A 14,995-nucleotide genomic window follows, 5' to 3' on the forward strand; every position below is an offset into this window, starting at 1 on the left:
TAATGCGTTTACATATTTGAGGTACGCTGGGCTAACTATGACCACAGTGCCTTCTTTTTACCTTCTTAACTACTGGGAGATTTTGAATGATGCATTTGATTGCATTTGTGGGGGACCGTAGTGGCCTGGGACGTTCCTCTGCCATGGCAGGATTCTTAGTGCTGTTGCTCTACAACCTTGCTGTATCCCTAGGTGATCATCTTCAGTAGTTCTCTTTGCGGATCTACAAAATGCCTATTATCTGCTACCTATTTTCCAGCAAGTGGCTCTGCTGGCTGAAGTCGCAGCTGTATTTAGTCTGTGCTCCTTCCTTCAGTGTCCCACCTCCATGGTCTTTTCTGCCACACAAACTTGAGAGCAGCAACAGCCTGCTACTGAGGATGGAATGTGTACTTCCCACTTGAGATTCGATCTCAGTTATCACAGGGCAAGCACACTGAAGTGCCTTGCCAGTCCCTTGTGAAATTCTGTCACGCCCACTGTACCCAGCAGGAAATGCTCACCTTTTTGCCCCCGCCCACAGGTGCACTCTAGATCAGTTACCATGGTTCCCAGAAAAGAAACCCAGCAAACCAACGTTGGCTTATTCTATTTGAGGAAATCAGCCCAAGGTAAAGAGCCGTAAGGCAGAGGTTTCGTGACAAACTCACTGCCTCAACCTTCTCCACATTTTTCATGGCCTATGGTTTCGGAATGTCTCCAAAGAATCCAGGCAACATCCTCAGATGCCAACCACGAAGAAAAGGGAAGGACAGAGACACAGCCCTCCCAAGTTGTTTTCTTCTCAGAAAACTTCCTCTGTCCTCTTATTAGACAGAATTGCCTCTCCTGACAGCTTCAGTAGAAGGAAGAGGTTGGGTGCTTTTCCTAAGAATGTGGCTGCCTACGAATTACGGCAGCAAAAGGAGACAGTGACTGGTTACTGACACTGTGTGCTTACCAATATGCTTGCAAGTCTTTAAGAGAGAGAGAGGAGTAAGTGTCATGAGAGAAAAATAATCATAGGAGAATTCAGCTAAGTCCACAGCATTAGCGTTGGACAGAGCGAGGAGAATGGACGCTTTGAGTCACGTATCTGATATGAATCCTCCACTTTACTGAACAACTGCGTGTCCTCCAGCACACTTTGCACGTGCATCTTTGTTGATAATAAAAATGGTCAACCTGTCAATAATAACTTGCTGAAAGTTCAGCTCAGATCTTATTAAACAAGCGATCTGGAAACTTCCCTGGCCATTCACAGCTCCCTAATCAATATGGCTCTGTTGTACCAATACAGTTTTATTTCCCTTTACTTATCTCTATCCAACTGGACAAACACAGCCCAGATATTAGCGTTTGCTCCAAGCGATTTGCACAATTCTAAACTCACGCAGCTGATCTCCCTGAGGTCAAATCTGCTCAAAGTGACGGGAAGCGCTGTGCGGCATGGACATTGTGTTTGCCTTCTTCCTCATCCCTACCCCAGAGGCCTTTTATTCTAAAAGACACTGGAATGTGACTCTCTGGACCTCAGAAGTGTGGAGGCCCAGCCATGGCAGGTAGAGAACAAGCGTGCTGCCCGCCGGCCTGCCAACCGTGTGCTCTCGAATACGACTCGTGCAGACAAGCCTGTTCACAGTCCTGCACCAGCAACACTCGGGTTTCTAAAATATCACGAATCTCCGTGTCACTGGCAGAAAGTCCAAACTGCTTATTTAATCCACAAGTGCCGCTGTTCCCTGACACAGTCCAAGTTTTCCACAGCCAGCCCTTCCCAACCATATAGTGTTTCTTCCTCCCACTTTCATCTGAGCCAAATGAAACCTTACATATTCCTCAAGGCTCAGTGAGTATTTCATTTTCCACAAAGCCTTCCCAAGCCTCTCGGCTGTAATTATTCTCCATTTTGATATTCCCTTCAGGACACATTCAGCACTTTCTTTGCCATGTCTCTTACTGTTTTCTTTTATCCTTTACAACTGCAGACTTGGTGACTGGTCACACCCTTTTCCACAGGATCGAAAGTCTGAGTCGATACCTCACTTCCCATTTTGAGCTTCACACATAGCAAATATGCAGAAATCAGATTGCATCTAATTAACTCCAAACTGTTTCCTATTGTGGAACAAGTAAAAGTAATATAAAACTAGTCATGAATTAGGACTCGAAAAGAGTAAGAGCTCACTGTTTCCATTTTGAAGCTTTGACAGAGACCTGAAGGTCTACCTTTTGCTTTGGGCAGGAAGGAAAGGCTGGTCACCAGGCTACACAGAGCATTACCAATCCCTCATGCAACCCAAGGGTCACCGCGCAAACTCAGCAACAGAATTCGGGAAGACACAAATGCTTCTGCACCTAGTGATGAGGAAGAGATGTTCTAAACCGAAACTAGGAGCCAGGGTATCTGTGCCATTACCAGGCAAGTTCACATTTGAACGGCAGCTTTAAACAGGAAGTGTTCTTAGGATAACGGCCCTCCTGATGGCTAGTGAGCAAAGCAATTATAAGCAGAGTTCTCTTTGGGAACTGAGGCTATGCTATCAAATCTGCATTTGTTCATGATTCCAACACGAACTTAGCTTTTGCCCAGAATTAACTTGTAACTGACAGGTCCTCATGCAGAAAACTAGACAGGAGGTTTGGTTTCTATTTTGTTCAAATTGCCATTATCCATCACTTTTGACCTATGAAAAGAGCAATTATATATTATATATTATTCAAAATGATTCTTTAAACTCTGGTATTTACTATTGCTTTTATTTGTAACACGAAAACATAACAAATCCTTGGAAGCAATAAGAAGTACACTGTAAATTTTTTAAAAAGAGAAAGGGAAAGATATTTCAGAGACTCAAATATCATAATATAAATCTGAAATAAACAAATAAAAATCACCAAATGAACATCCCAATTTGAAAAGGAAAGAGTATCTGAACAGACAGCTCACTAAATACCCCATGCACATGGTAAAGACACATACAAACAGAGGCTCAACCTCACTTACCAGTGAGAACTGTACATTAAAACAGCAGTACTTTACACCTATTAGAATGGCCACAATTCTGAACAGCGACCACACCAGAGTCTGCCAAAGATGGGAAATAGGAACTCTTATTCTTGATTGGTGGAAATGAAACAGTCATTGTAGAAGACGGCTTGATAAACTCACACAAAGTTGATGTGTGCTTACCGTAAGACTTATCAAGTGTTTTCCTAGATTCATAGCCACAGAAAGTGAAAACACGTCCACACAAAAACCTACAGGTTTAAAACTGCCAAAATATGGACGCAATCAAGACATACTTCAGCAGGTCGACAAAGGACACCGTGCAATGAATGACGTGATCTGTCAATTCACGAAAGGGCAAGGGAAACTCTTCATCAGACAAGAGGGAGGGGCATAGGTGAGCAGGAAGACTTCACCTACCGGATTGTTCTGCTCAGTGCCTTCCCGGAAAGGGCAAAATGAGACAATGCTAAGGTGCGAACTGCCTGACCCTCCTGGGAGGGGAGGAGGTACGAGGCAGTGATGCGCTGTAACCCTGAGCAGTCTGTGATGATAGTACACAGACACATCGTATGCACACCTGTGGTCTACAAGTTCTGGAAGCTGCGGAGCAACATTTCTCTGACTGGTTTGAAAATACTGAAGATGGTCTCTCAAGAATGACACAATGCTTTAGAAAAGCCACAGAAACAGGAGGGTGACCAGTGTGGCACCAGGGCCCTCTGTAAAAGATCAAGGCCCACCCCAAGAGCCTCCTTTCTCCTTACACTGTGTCCGTGGAAGCACTGCTGGACACCACTTCAATTCTTCCTTTGCCACAGTCCAGAGCCCCTTTTATTCCTTTAAACATTCTAAATAGTGTCGTTACAGTCTGAACCAGGACCTTCTTCCAAACTCTGTGGTCTGTGTAGATGTGTCTTTTTCTGTTAACTCCTGCTCCCTGTCCATTATTCCCTTAGATCTCTGCAAGGAAGGGAAGCAGAGAGTTCTTTATCGTGGAGTTCTTCAGCTTCCCCTGTGAGAATTAGTTAACATCTGGACTTGAACTTCACTCTTCAGGGGCGTTTCCCCGTTCTTTAACCAGGAGCCGGAAGCTCCCTCAACATAAGTCCTAGAACTACGAGCAGTGTGGATGCAAACCCAAAACCAAGGTTCTACTTAGAAATTCTCAGGAGATTTGTCTAAACATCCACCTACAACCAAAGCAGAGAAATGTGTGCCACCCACAAATTCCAATTTGGACCAGGTTTTTCCTACTTTTTCCACTGATGTAGTGAATCAGCTCAGCACAGGAGTTCTGATTTGACCTGCACCCTGCACTGGGCTTCACTTTCTGAACCCCCCTACACACTTCCTGGAAAAGCCCGCACCACAGGCCTTTGGGAATCAATGGGTAATAGAGACAGTGCTGTTCCCTGAGTTCATCTTGTCTCACCAGTTCTTTCCACCCAAAAGCTCTATTATTTTTCTGTCATCTCAGCCATGCTCTAAAACCCATGTGAGACTGGAGAGATGGTTCAGTGGTTGGGAGCATTGACTGCTTCTGCAAAGGACACAGGTTTGATTCCCAGTGCCCACATGTCAACTTACAGTCATTTGTAACTCAACTCCTAAGGGATCTCACACTCTCCCCTGGCCTCTGCAGGTACTAGGCACACACGTGGTGAACAGACATACATGATGCAGGCAAAACACTCCTGCACATTAAATAAATATTTCTAAAAAGCCATTCATTACTTTCGAACTGATGATGAAATTCAGTGCAATTACATTAGAGCTGATGAAGAAAGTTGGTGTGTTTGAAGGATACAAGCACCATCATACAAACAGCAGCACCTTCACATGCTAATAACAAACTCACTGAAACAAGGAAAAGAAAAAAGGAAGGAAGGAAGGAAGGAAGGAAGGAAGGAAGGAAGGAAGGAAGGAAGGAAGGAAAAGAGAGAGAGAGAGAGAGAGAGAGAAATCAAGACTCAGCCCCATTTACTATGAGTACCAGAAGCAACATTTAGAAATAAATTTAATCAAGGAAGTCAAAGTTTGCAGAATTACAATTACAAAATTCTGATGAAAGAAATTATTCAACACATAAAAGAATAGAAACATACCCTGTGTTCATGGAGAAGAAGTACTAGTTAGGACATAGCTAATGTAGCCACCCTGCCCAAAGGGACCTGAGAATCAATGAATTTCCCATCAAAACACCAATGGCATTCCACATAGAAATAAAAGAAAAACCCTAAAATTCACATGAAACTTACAAAGGCTCAGAATAGTCAAGGCAGCCCCACCCCAACCCTACCAAATGCTGAAGGTATCTACTACAAAGCTATAGTGACCAAACAGCATGTTACTGGCACAGATTTCAACACAGAAATAAGTGGAACAGAATACAGAAACCCAACACTAATGCTCATCCCGTCAGCCGGGTGATTCTTCTTGGCATTAGACCAGGAGCATACACCAGAGAAGAATAGTTCAGATGAATGTGGAGAATAATGACAGTATGTTTGCAATACATATGCAAACAGTGAACCTAGGTTTCCTATCTCTTACCACCCAAGCAATACCAACCCAAAAATATATCAAAGATCTCACTGTTAACATCTGAAATCACTACTAGAAAGTATAGGAGAAAAGTGTCCATCCAACAAAGAGCTCATACCCAGGGTATACAGGGCTAATCTGAATGTCTGAATGGAATGGACTTTTATCAAAAGAAGACATGCAAATGGCAGAAAGGGCTTGAGAAACCCAGGTAATGCTTACCAAGATAATGCTATCCCTCGTCCCAGTAAGAATGGCTATTCTCAAAATCTCTGAAATAATAAATGCAGGTGCATGGCAAAGTAAAATGAAATCTTTATCCATTATTGTTGGAAGAAAGACTAGTACAACAATTATAGAAGACAGAACAGAAACATCTTTAAAAATACAAGTACCACATGGTGGAGCCATCCCATGAAGAAGAATATGCCCCAAATCAATGACATCAGTATACCAAAGAGAAGCCTACAGCTCTCCACACTACTGCTGCACCACTCACAACACCAAGTCACGAATCCACCAAGCTGTTCACCAGTGAATAAATGGACCAGGTAAATGTAGTGTGTACACGATGGAATGCTTCTCCATCTTTAAAAAAATCGATGAAGTTCAGTCATTTGCAGCACCACGGATGGAACTGGAGACCACTGTGTTAAGGAAAAGAAGCCAGGCACAGAAGGAAAATATGGCTTCACTCACTTGTGGAAACTAAAATGTTCATCTGGAAAAAATGAGGTGAAATGATGGTCCCTAGAGACTGGGACGGATGTGGAAGAAAGAGAGCAGAAGGAAGTTAGGTAAAGGGGTGTTAAAACAGACGGGAGAAGTCCGCTGTGATCTTCTCTAGCATGTAGGATAATTATTGATTTCAATAGGCTATGAAGGTTATGATCTATTTCAAAATAATTAGAAGAAACCAAAGTCCTCACTATGTCGACTTCATTGACGTTCCAGAAGCTGGGAGTGTTCTTTACCTTGACTTAATGAAGCTATGTATCGAATTATTATACTCTGCCTTATAGAGTATAGATTAAAATTTTAATCAATAAATTTTTATGGTTATATCTCAATAAAAATAGTGAACTGTTTTTAATTACCCTATAAAAAATACATCTTATGCAACTTGTACAGGTCTTTTTTAGTTTCTGCAGACATCTAGTCTGTCATGCAAGTAAAACCAGAACTGTCTTACCCAGATTCTGTTGGCACAGAATCTGACTACAAGGCCATGTTTGTCTCTAAACATGAAGCCTTATCTGATTCATAATTCCAGGCAAAACTCTCAGAGTATCCCTCCTTTCTCCCGCCGTCTGCTACCCCCATGTAAACCCAAAATTCGCACTCCCTCATCTCCTCAGGAGCCTGGGGTATCCCAGCTCACGTGGGCTGCTCTAATATCACCTTAACCAAACTCTCAGCTTAAGTAGCGCTGACATTTACATTTCTTTTTCTTTTTTTTTTCTTTTTTTTTGGTTTTTTTGAGACAGGGTTTCTCTGTATAGCCCTGGCTGTCCTGGAGCTCACTTTGTAGACCAGGCTGGCCTCGAACTCAGAAATCCTCCCGAGTGCTGGGATTAAAGGCGTGCACCACCACGCCCGGCTGACATTTACATTTCTATGAGACATCTGACCTGCAGACACACATCTTGTTTTATTATTAGTGTATCATTTTAAGTTGTCTTATTTTTAAAGCCAAGGCAAACATACATTTAGATCAATATACAACACTGATCAAAAGTAAAAATTCAATGTTTTTACTTTTATCTTGTGTTTGTGTGTATATATGTGTAGGTGCTCATGGACCATGGCCCACATGTGGGGGTCACAGAGAAACCTACAGAAATAAGTTCTCTCCCTCCAACATGTGGATCCCAAGAATTGAACTCAGATCATCAGGCCTGGCAGCAGACACCCCAACCCCCGGAGCTATCTCATCAGGCTTCTAAATAACATTTTTAAATTTTGCCAACTTTTTAAATAAAATTTTCAGGCAGAATTTTAGGGATGATATTTTTCATGTACTACATCTACTCCCAAAATAAAGTCATCAAAAATATAGTACTGTATCATGTCACACAAACAAAAGAAATTGGGAATAGGAATTTACTACACATGGAGAGAGCCATGTCCTGATACTGAAACCTAGAAGTTCAGGTGTTCAAAGCCACAGCCTTGGTATCACCACAAAGAAAGGGCTGAATTCAGCAGCCCTCCGAGTACAGTCTACTGGTCAGTGCCAGCCCTCAAACTCAAACTGTCAGCTACTAATTTTCACAAAGAGTTGTGCCAGAATTAAACCAACTCTGCCAGTCAGCAAATCCTCCTTAATAAAGCAGAGGAGAGGACACCTAGATTTATCGTTGGGGGAACATTTCTTAGCCACCAGGAGCAAGCAGACTCCTGACAACTGTCACTGTGTGTCACTGTCCTAGTCAATCCTTTCTTTAGACTAGAAGTATCTTCAGATGACAACCACAAGGAAAGCAGTATCCACTCCCCAGAGACATTTTCCAAGAGCCCACTGGATGAGCAAAACCCCAGTTAGTACCAAACCCGATATCCACTATGTTTTCTCCTATACATACATGCATACACTTAATTCATAAATTAGACACGCCCAGAGACAGGGAACAGCTGAGAATATGCTAATAAAAGCTCTATGCATGTGGTCTAGGGAGAGAACTAAGTTGATGAAGTACTTCACGTGCAAGCATGAAGAGCTAAGCTTACTTCCCAGAACCAACATAAAAAAAAGCCAAGCATGGTGGCACAGTCCACACAACACGGTCGCAAATCTCACACACACACAATGGCTTACCCACACAGACGTAACTAGTGGTACCGATTGAGAAGTTCACAGACTAAGGTACCAGAGAACTGAAGGATGGCCCAAGTCTACTGGTGAGCTTTGGAGAAAGATGTTTTATCTGTTCAGTACTCTAGTTTCTATTCTACAGAGCTGCCCACATGACAAACTTCCACACTGTACAGCTGATTAACAACTGGAAGTATGTATGATCTCTAACCTATCCTCCCTCCAAACAAGCAAGATCCACTCGTCTTTGGACCAGGCTCCACATATTCTTAGAGCAGGTTAAATGGTAAGTACGTGTCAAACCAAGAAAAAGAACACAATGATTTATAGCCCTTTGTGAACCACATTCTTATCCTCAATGCTCAGCAACAGGGCTTAGAGAGCTAAGTAGCCTGATGCATTAACACAGTTCAGCAAACAGGGCTGAACTGTGGTTTCCAGGAAACAGAAACAAGAAGGAATGTGCAAAGATGTAGTAGCAATGTCAAAAGATGAAAATAATGAAAAGACTCACTGGGGACAATGAAGACGTGTGGTAGATGCTTTTGAAATGACTGGAACTGTTAAGAGTCTTTCCCAACAATGCCAAAAAAAAAAAAAAAACCCACTGTCCATTGTGTTGGTAATGGGCTTGCTGAGGTAAAGTCTGATCACTGATTCTTTTGAAAATCCAGAAACTAAAAATGAAAGTGATAGATAGATTATCACACTACTTCTTTCAAGGTGTTTTACCTCAGTCTAGAATTTAAAGATGTTCTTAAAAACATCCTTAATAACAAAATGGAACACTCAGTGCCTTAGGAAGATTAGATAAAACATAAATTGTTGTTACTTCTTTGTTTTGTTTTGTTTTGTTGTTTTTCAAGACAGGGTTTCTCTGTATAGCCCTGGCTGTCCTGGAACTCACTTTGTAGACCAGGCTGGCCTCGAACTCAGAAATCCACCTGTCTCTGCCTCCCAAGTGCTGGGATTAAAGGCGTGCACCACCACTGCCCAGATTGTTGTTACTTCTTAAATTATCAAGTTCATCACTGCATCATGGATTACAAAATCTCCAAACAATAAATGTAATTATAAGCTGTCCTTAATTATGACTTCTCGTCCTTTAGATGAAATGGGAAAGTCACTGTTGTATTTATTATTCATTTGAAACTATTCAGAAAACTACTACATGTTTAACTGTTACTCTCCCCAGCCTGTACCATCCTAACTCACATGCAGCTGGGTCAGTGCTGCTATTTCCACTGTTCTAACAGGTGTGTGTGTGAATCGAGTTACCAGTCAGACCAAATCTCATTCATTGTCAGGGTTGTCTCTAAACGCTGATATATCACACTGATCAGGCAGGAGACAATAAACAGCAATAAATTCTAATATTTATAGGCATCAATGCTTTCTACAAGTGCAAAACCTATGTACCTTTTACAGTTGGGAAGATACAGAAAAATGCAAAACGTAATATAAAATTCTCCTGTAGCAAGTTCTAAAAAGTCCATTTCCTTTCTTCACCTCCCCATCACCCCTGTGCTCACTAAAAGCCATCACTGCTAACATGTGACCCACCCCAGGCCAGGATTTTCCCATGGCTTCTCATACAAATGGATCACAACAATCACTGATTTGTGTAACAGCATCGTTCTCTTTATGTACCTATACATCTTCCTTTCAAGATGTAGAGATCTAGCCAATATATTTGATGGTTACATAGCACTGTGTGCTGTTATGTGGAGTAAGTTCTGAAGATGGAACAAAGAGGGGCAATGGGATCCACGCTGATATCTGGAGTGTACATACTGCATTCATTTTCTTCTAATTATGAAATCATAGGTACCATCTACTCCCTTGCCTCTCTAACTCTTGTGGTGGTTTAAATATGCTTGACCGAATCGCACTATTAGGAGGTGTGACCTTGCTGGAGTAGGTGTGGCTTTGTTGGAGAAATTATATGTCACTGTGGGGATAGGCTTTGAGACTCTCTGCCTAGCTGCCTGGAAGTCACTCTTCTGTTTGCCTTCAGAACAAGATGTAGAATCCTCAGCTCCTTCCACATCACGCCTGCCTGGATGCTGTCATGTTTCCTACCTGGATGATAATGAACTGAACCTCTGAACTTGTAAGCCAGTTCCAATTGAATGTTTTCCTTTATAAGAGTTGTCTTGGTCATGGTGTCTGTTCACAGAAATGGCAACTCCAACTAGACAACCCTCCATTTCAATCATCCAAGTTCTCCTCACCCTGTCTCAACTCAACACCCATTGTCTCTGTTTTTGGAGGACTATCAGAGAAACCTCCAAGCCTTGTTCATGGGTTTCAGGTGGACCATGCTCACCACTGCACTCTTCTTGACCCCACTGGGCCTAATCCAGTTCTCGTCCCCTCTCTCTGAGCTCTAGTGGACACAGCAACCTTTCTCAGTCTCTTCATTTCCAAGCCTGCTTTTCTTGGTCCACCCTTCCTTTCATTCATCCTGAGTCATGGGAATAATATCGGGGGTCCTCTGCAAAGATTACCCCTTCAGCTTCCTTTTCACTGTCTTACTGCAGTTTCCTGATCACTTCTTAGTCGTAAACATCTGTTGTGGGCACTGTGGTTATGATTCAAACTGCTTGGGCTTCAGTGAATCTCAACTTTGTGATGTTAGTATATTGTGAGAATGTTTCCCAGAGGAAGATGTGAACAATGTCTACCCCTCATTCCCAAGATATCAAAGTTCACCCTTGGGAACCAATGCATTTATTTGGCTCACAGAACTTGTGTAGGGGGTTGGAAACAAGCTCACATAGAAGCCATTTTACTGTGTTGCAGAGCACTATCCTCAAAGCAGATCTATGGCCATCTTCCTAAGACCAGACTGCTTGCAGAAGATCACCACAACTGAGTTTGCTGACTCAATATTCCCTCACAGGAGGAGGGGAGGAAGTGGGTCAATGAACCCTCACCAGAGTATCTGGCTACTCTTACCAGGCAGAGATTGTGCCCTAATACCATGTGCCTGGAGTATCTAGGTTGGGGAAGCCTGAGGAGGAACTTCACTGGAAGCCACCATCCACAGTGGGTATAAACCTAATAGTGGAGCTGCTTCAAGCTCACCCAAACTCCTGCCCATAACCCCACCCCACTCAAGTTCTGTAGGCCTAATAAACTCCTTGGTTCCCCAGGGTGAACTTTGATGTCTTGGGAATGAGGGGTAGACATTGTTCACATCTTCCTCTGGGAAAACATTCTCACAATATACTAACATCACAAAGTTGAGATTCCTTGAAGCCCAAGCAGCTTGGATCATAACCACAGTACCCACAACAGACACTGACCTCTAGGAAGGGATACGAGGCAGGGGTGGCGGTAGGGGGTGTTGCTTAGAAGAGTAGGTAGGAAGACAAACTTGTAGAACACTAAACATAATAGCAATAAACTTTCTGAGGGAGGGAAAAAGATTGAGATGTCCCAGAGACAGTCTGTCATTTGTATGGCAAATGATGGAGAGATTGCCCATGGAGGATGCTTTCTATAATTGTTTTATCTAGCTGTGACGTCCAGGTAGGTATCAAACTCCGGTAATGAGGCTCAAGCAGAAGTGATCTTGAAAGGATATTCCCTTAGAGGGTCAAGAATAAGAAAATAATGCAGATAAGTAGTTCCCAAAAGTCATCCTTGAGGCTGTACAGCTGCTCTCTGCTTCCTTACTTCAGGCACAGTGTGACTTGCTACCTCTGGCTCCTGCTGCCATTGTTAGTGGCTAAAAGCTGCTCTCACCACAGTACCTTCCCTGTCATGATGGGCTGCACCCTCAGTCTATGAACCAAAACAATCTTTCCTTCCTTCCTTAAAAACAAAAGTCAAGGCCAGCCTGGGCTACATAGTAAGACTCTAACTCAAAAATAAACAATAAAAATAACCTGTCACCAATAATGCTATAGCTAACTAAAAGCAATAAAGATAAGGTTACAGGCTTAAAATTATTTATACTATATCAAAATTAACAATGTATTTATTGTAAACAAAAGGTAGGAATGTTTAAGTGTTTAAGTGTTAAACTTCATAAAGTTCATAAAACTTTTCCAAAATTAAAGAACATGCATGTTACTGCTAGACCCAGACCATGAAGTTCATGCATGAATCATGAGTTCAGATAGTATTTTCCAGGTTATATTATGTAAATTACTGTATCATAATACCTTAAATCCTATGAATATTTCTTTTATTTAAACTCTGACTGGCAACTTCCCATCACCAATTCGACACATAAAAGTAGTCTAACTCAATGTTTTGTTGTTGTTGTTGAGTGCAGTGAAGGCACCGATTAGGCTGTAGGCAGGAAGACCTTACCTTACCTGTTCACTGAGCTCTTTCAGCTTGCCATCGATAGCTCTCAGCCGAGACTCCCGGTCCCTTTGCTCTTTGTGGTCCCGGAGTATCTTCTCTCCTGGACTTGGTTCCGTATTTCTTTCTTCATTGGCATCACGTTCCTAATTTAAAAGTAAGAGAAGGTCATGTTCCTAATTTTAAAGGAAGCGAATTCACACATAGTCGGGTTAGGGCACAGCTGTCACAGACCCTCCGATGTGACTGGGACTTGAGGATCAATTGTGTTGCTCAAACAATGGTCCCTCCCTTCAGTCCATGTTTCAATTCTTCTCAATTTTTCTATTCGAGGAATTAAAATCCCAAATACACAATAAAGCAAATGGGATGATAAACTCGGCGTCTGATATCATCTGAAAGGCAGAAAGGTATGATAGAAACGACCGGGCTGGATAGAAGCCCGCGCCCTGCTCTCTGCTTAGTAGATAAACTGCGGTTACTCTGGGCTTCAGGTTTCTCACAATACTTTTTATTCTTCATTTCTGCTTTTCTCTAATTCTTTGCAAACTTCATACAAGTATACAATGAAATATGATCGCATCCACTCCCCACTCACCCCTCTAACTCTCCCTGGATCTTTCCCAACATGCCCATCTCCCAACCTCCTGCCCTCCCCTCTGAAGTCTGTTTAGTGTTCCCCATGTGTGCATGTGTGGGGCCATCCACTGAAGCATGTGCAATCTACCAGGATCCACACCTCCAAAGAGAAATGGTTCTCCCTCCCACAGTAGCTACAATTGCCAGTTAGGAGCGGGGCGTCCTGAGCTCTTCCACCATCCATACAGGACCACTGACTGCAATGCACAGGTAACCTCAGCTGCTGCTGATACATGTACATTTTAGAACTATCTGTCTATGTCATTAGAGGCAGGTCTATGACAATGGGGACAAACTGGACTTGGCAACACCAGAAGCTTTGACTCTTGGTTCCACCTGGCTCCTGACTAAGATGACATTACCAAACTGAATAATCTTCTCAGAGCCCCCATCTTGTCATCTGTGAAAGAAAAAAGAGACCTGGCCAAAGCCATCACAGCACCCAACAGACACGTGGGAAATCTCAGTACCCAACAAGCTGAACGTGTCCTTTGAACACAGGAAAGACTTGGTGACTTGGTGACTGCTTCAGGGCTGCCGATCACACTCTTCTTGACAGAAGCATAGTTGCTCAAAATTAATAGCATTTCTAGGTGATTAGGCTCAGGCACTTCTTAATTCTATATCTAAAATAAATGTCCTCTCTTCTCTCCCACAGATATCCTCCTCCAGGGTGCCACACAGGAAACTAGTGTAAGAGACCTACATTCACATTCAGTCAGTGTGTGTGTGTGTGTGTGTGTGTGTGTGTGTGTTTAGTATAATTTTCTTAGATTTTTTGTGGTCCTTGAATTTTCTACAATAAGCAAGTTAATTTCATAAGCAGAAAGGCCATTTTTTAAATTTTAGGCAAACATAATATTCTACCAACCCTACTTCCTTTCTTCTCTAACAGAGTCTCTCCATATTTAAAGCATGCAGGCCCGGAGGTTAGATCTCAGCTCCGGCTCAGCTAGAACAATCAGGTGTGCAATTAGAATGCCACAACCTCTTTCCAGGTCTTAATGTCCACCGCCTTACCTGCAATTCTGTGCACTTAGCCTTGGAGGGTATGTGAGACCTTTCCTCAGGCATGCTCTCTGACAGCTTAATCATCTAGCTCAAGTGTCTGAAGAATACCATGTAATAAAACAAGTCAAAAGGGAGCAATTAAACAAACAAACAAACAAACAAACACCGGTGCTGTCAAGTACCCTGCTGCAGATTCAACAAAAGCCTGGTGCCGGGGAGTTCTTTTCTGACAGCAAGCACCGGCCAGAACCGTCTTCATGATCTCTGAAAATTAATTCAGCAGATTCTCCAAGTAACAGATTGTTTTCAAGACATCAAAAAGGATTTTATGGAGAATTCAGTAAAGGTTCCCCGTGATGTACTCAGAATGTCTAATGGCACCGCAAGAAGAGAACTAACCCTGAGATAAACTGATATTTGTTATTCTGACTAATTGATTGCCAAGAGATTCTGAGTTAACCCTCTAAAGACATCAGGGATGTTGGCTGAGCACCAGAGGCCTTTGAAGCTAAAGAAGTTTCTTTTTCATAAGTCAAATACAAAAGACATTACTCGGAGTTTGCTAAGTTATTTGATATTCAAAGCAGCCATGCATTAAAGTCATCCCACCCTGTGCTTCCAGGATCACTCTCTATATGTCTACAGGCCACTCCCACTTCCTGTCTCACATGGGT

At 42.5% G+C, this 14,995-nt stretch overlaps 1 protein-coding gene across 5 annotated transcripts in view; it reads right to left on the minus strand.

The window, feature by feature from the left end:
- Positions 1-14,995, minus strand: part of Fsip1 (fibrous sheath interacting protein 1) — a 125,488-nt gene that overhangs the window by 78,981 nt on the left and 31,512 nt on the right. For all 5 annotated transcript variants that reach the window (XM_021155182.2, XM_021155186.2, XM_021155178.2 and 2 more), the window contains one exon: positions 12,683-12,817. In XM_021155182.2, the coding sequence (XP_021010841.1) occupies positions 12,683-12,817 (135 nt within the window). The remainder of the gene's footprint in view (positions 1-12,682; positions 12,818-14,995) is intronic.

Source organism: Mus caroli, chromosome 2 (genome assembly GCF_900094665.2).
Source record: "Mus caroli chromosome 2, CAROLI_EIJ_v1.1, whole genome shotgun sequence".
Classification (NCBI taxonomy): Eukaryota; Metazoa; Chordata; class Mammalia; order Rodentia; family Muridae; genus Mus; species Mus caroli.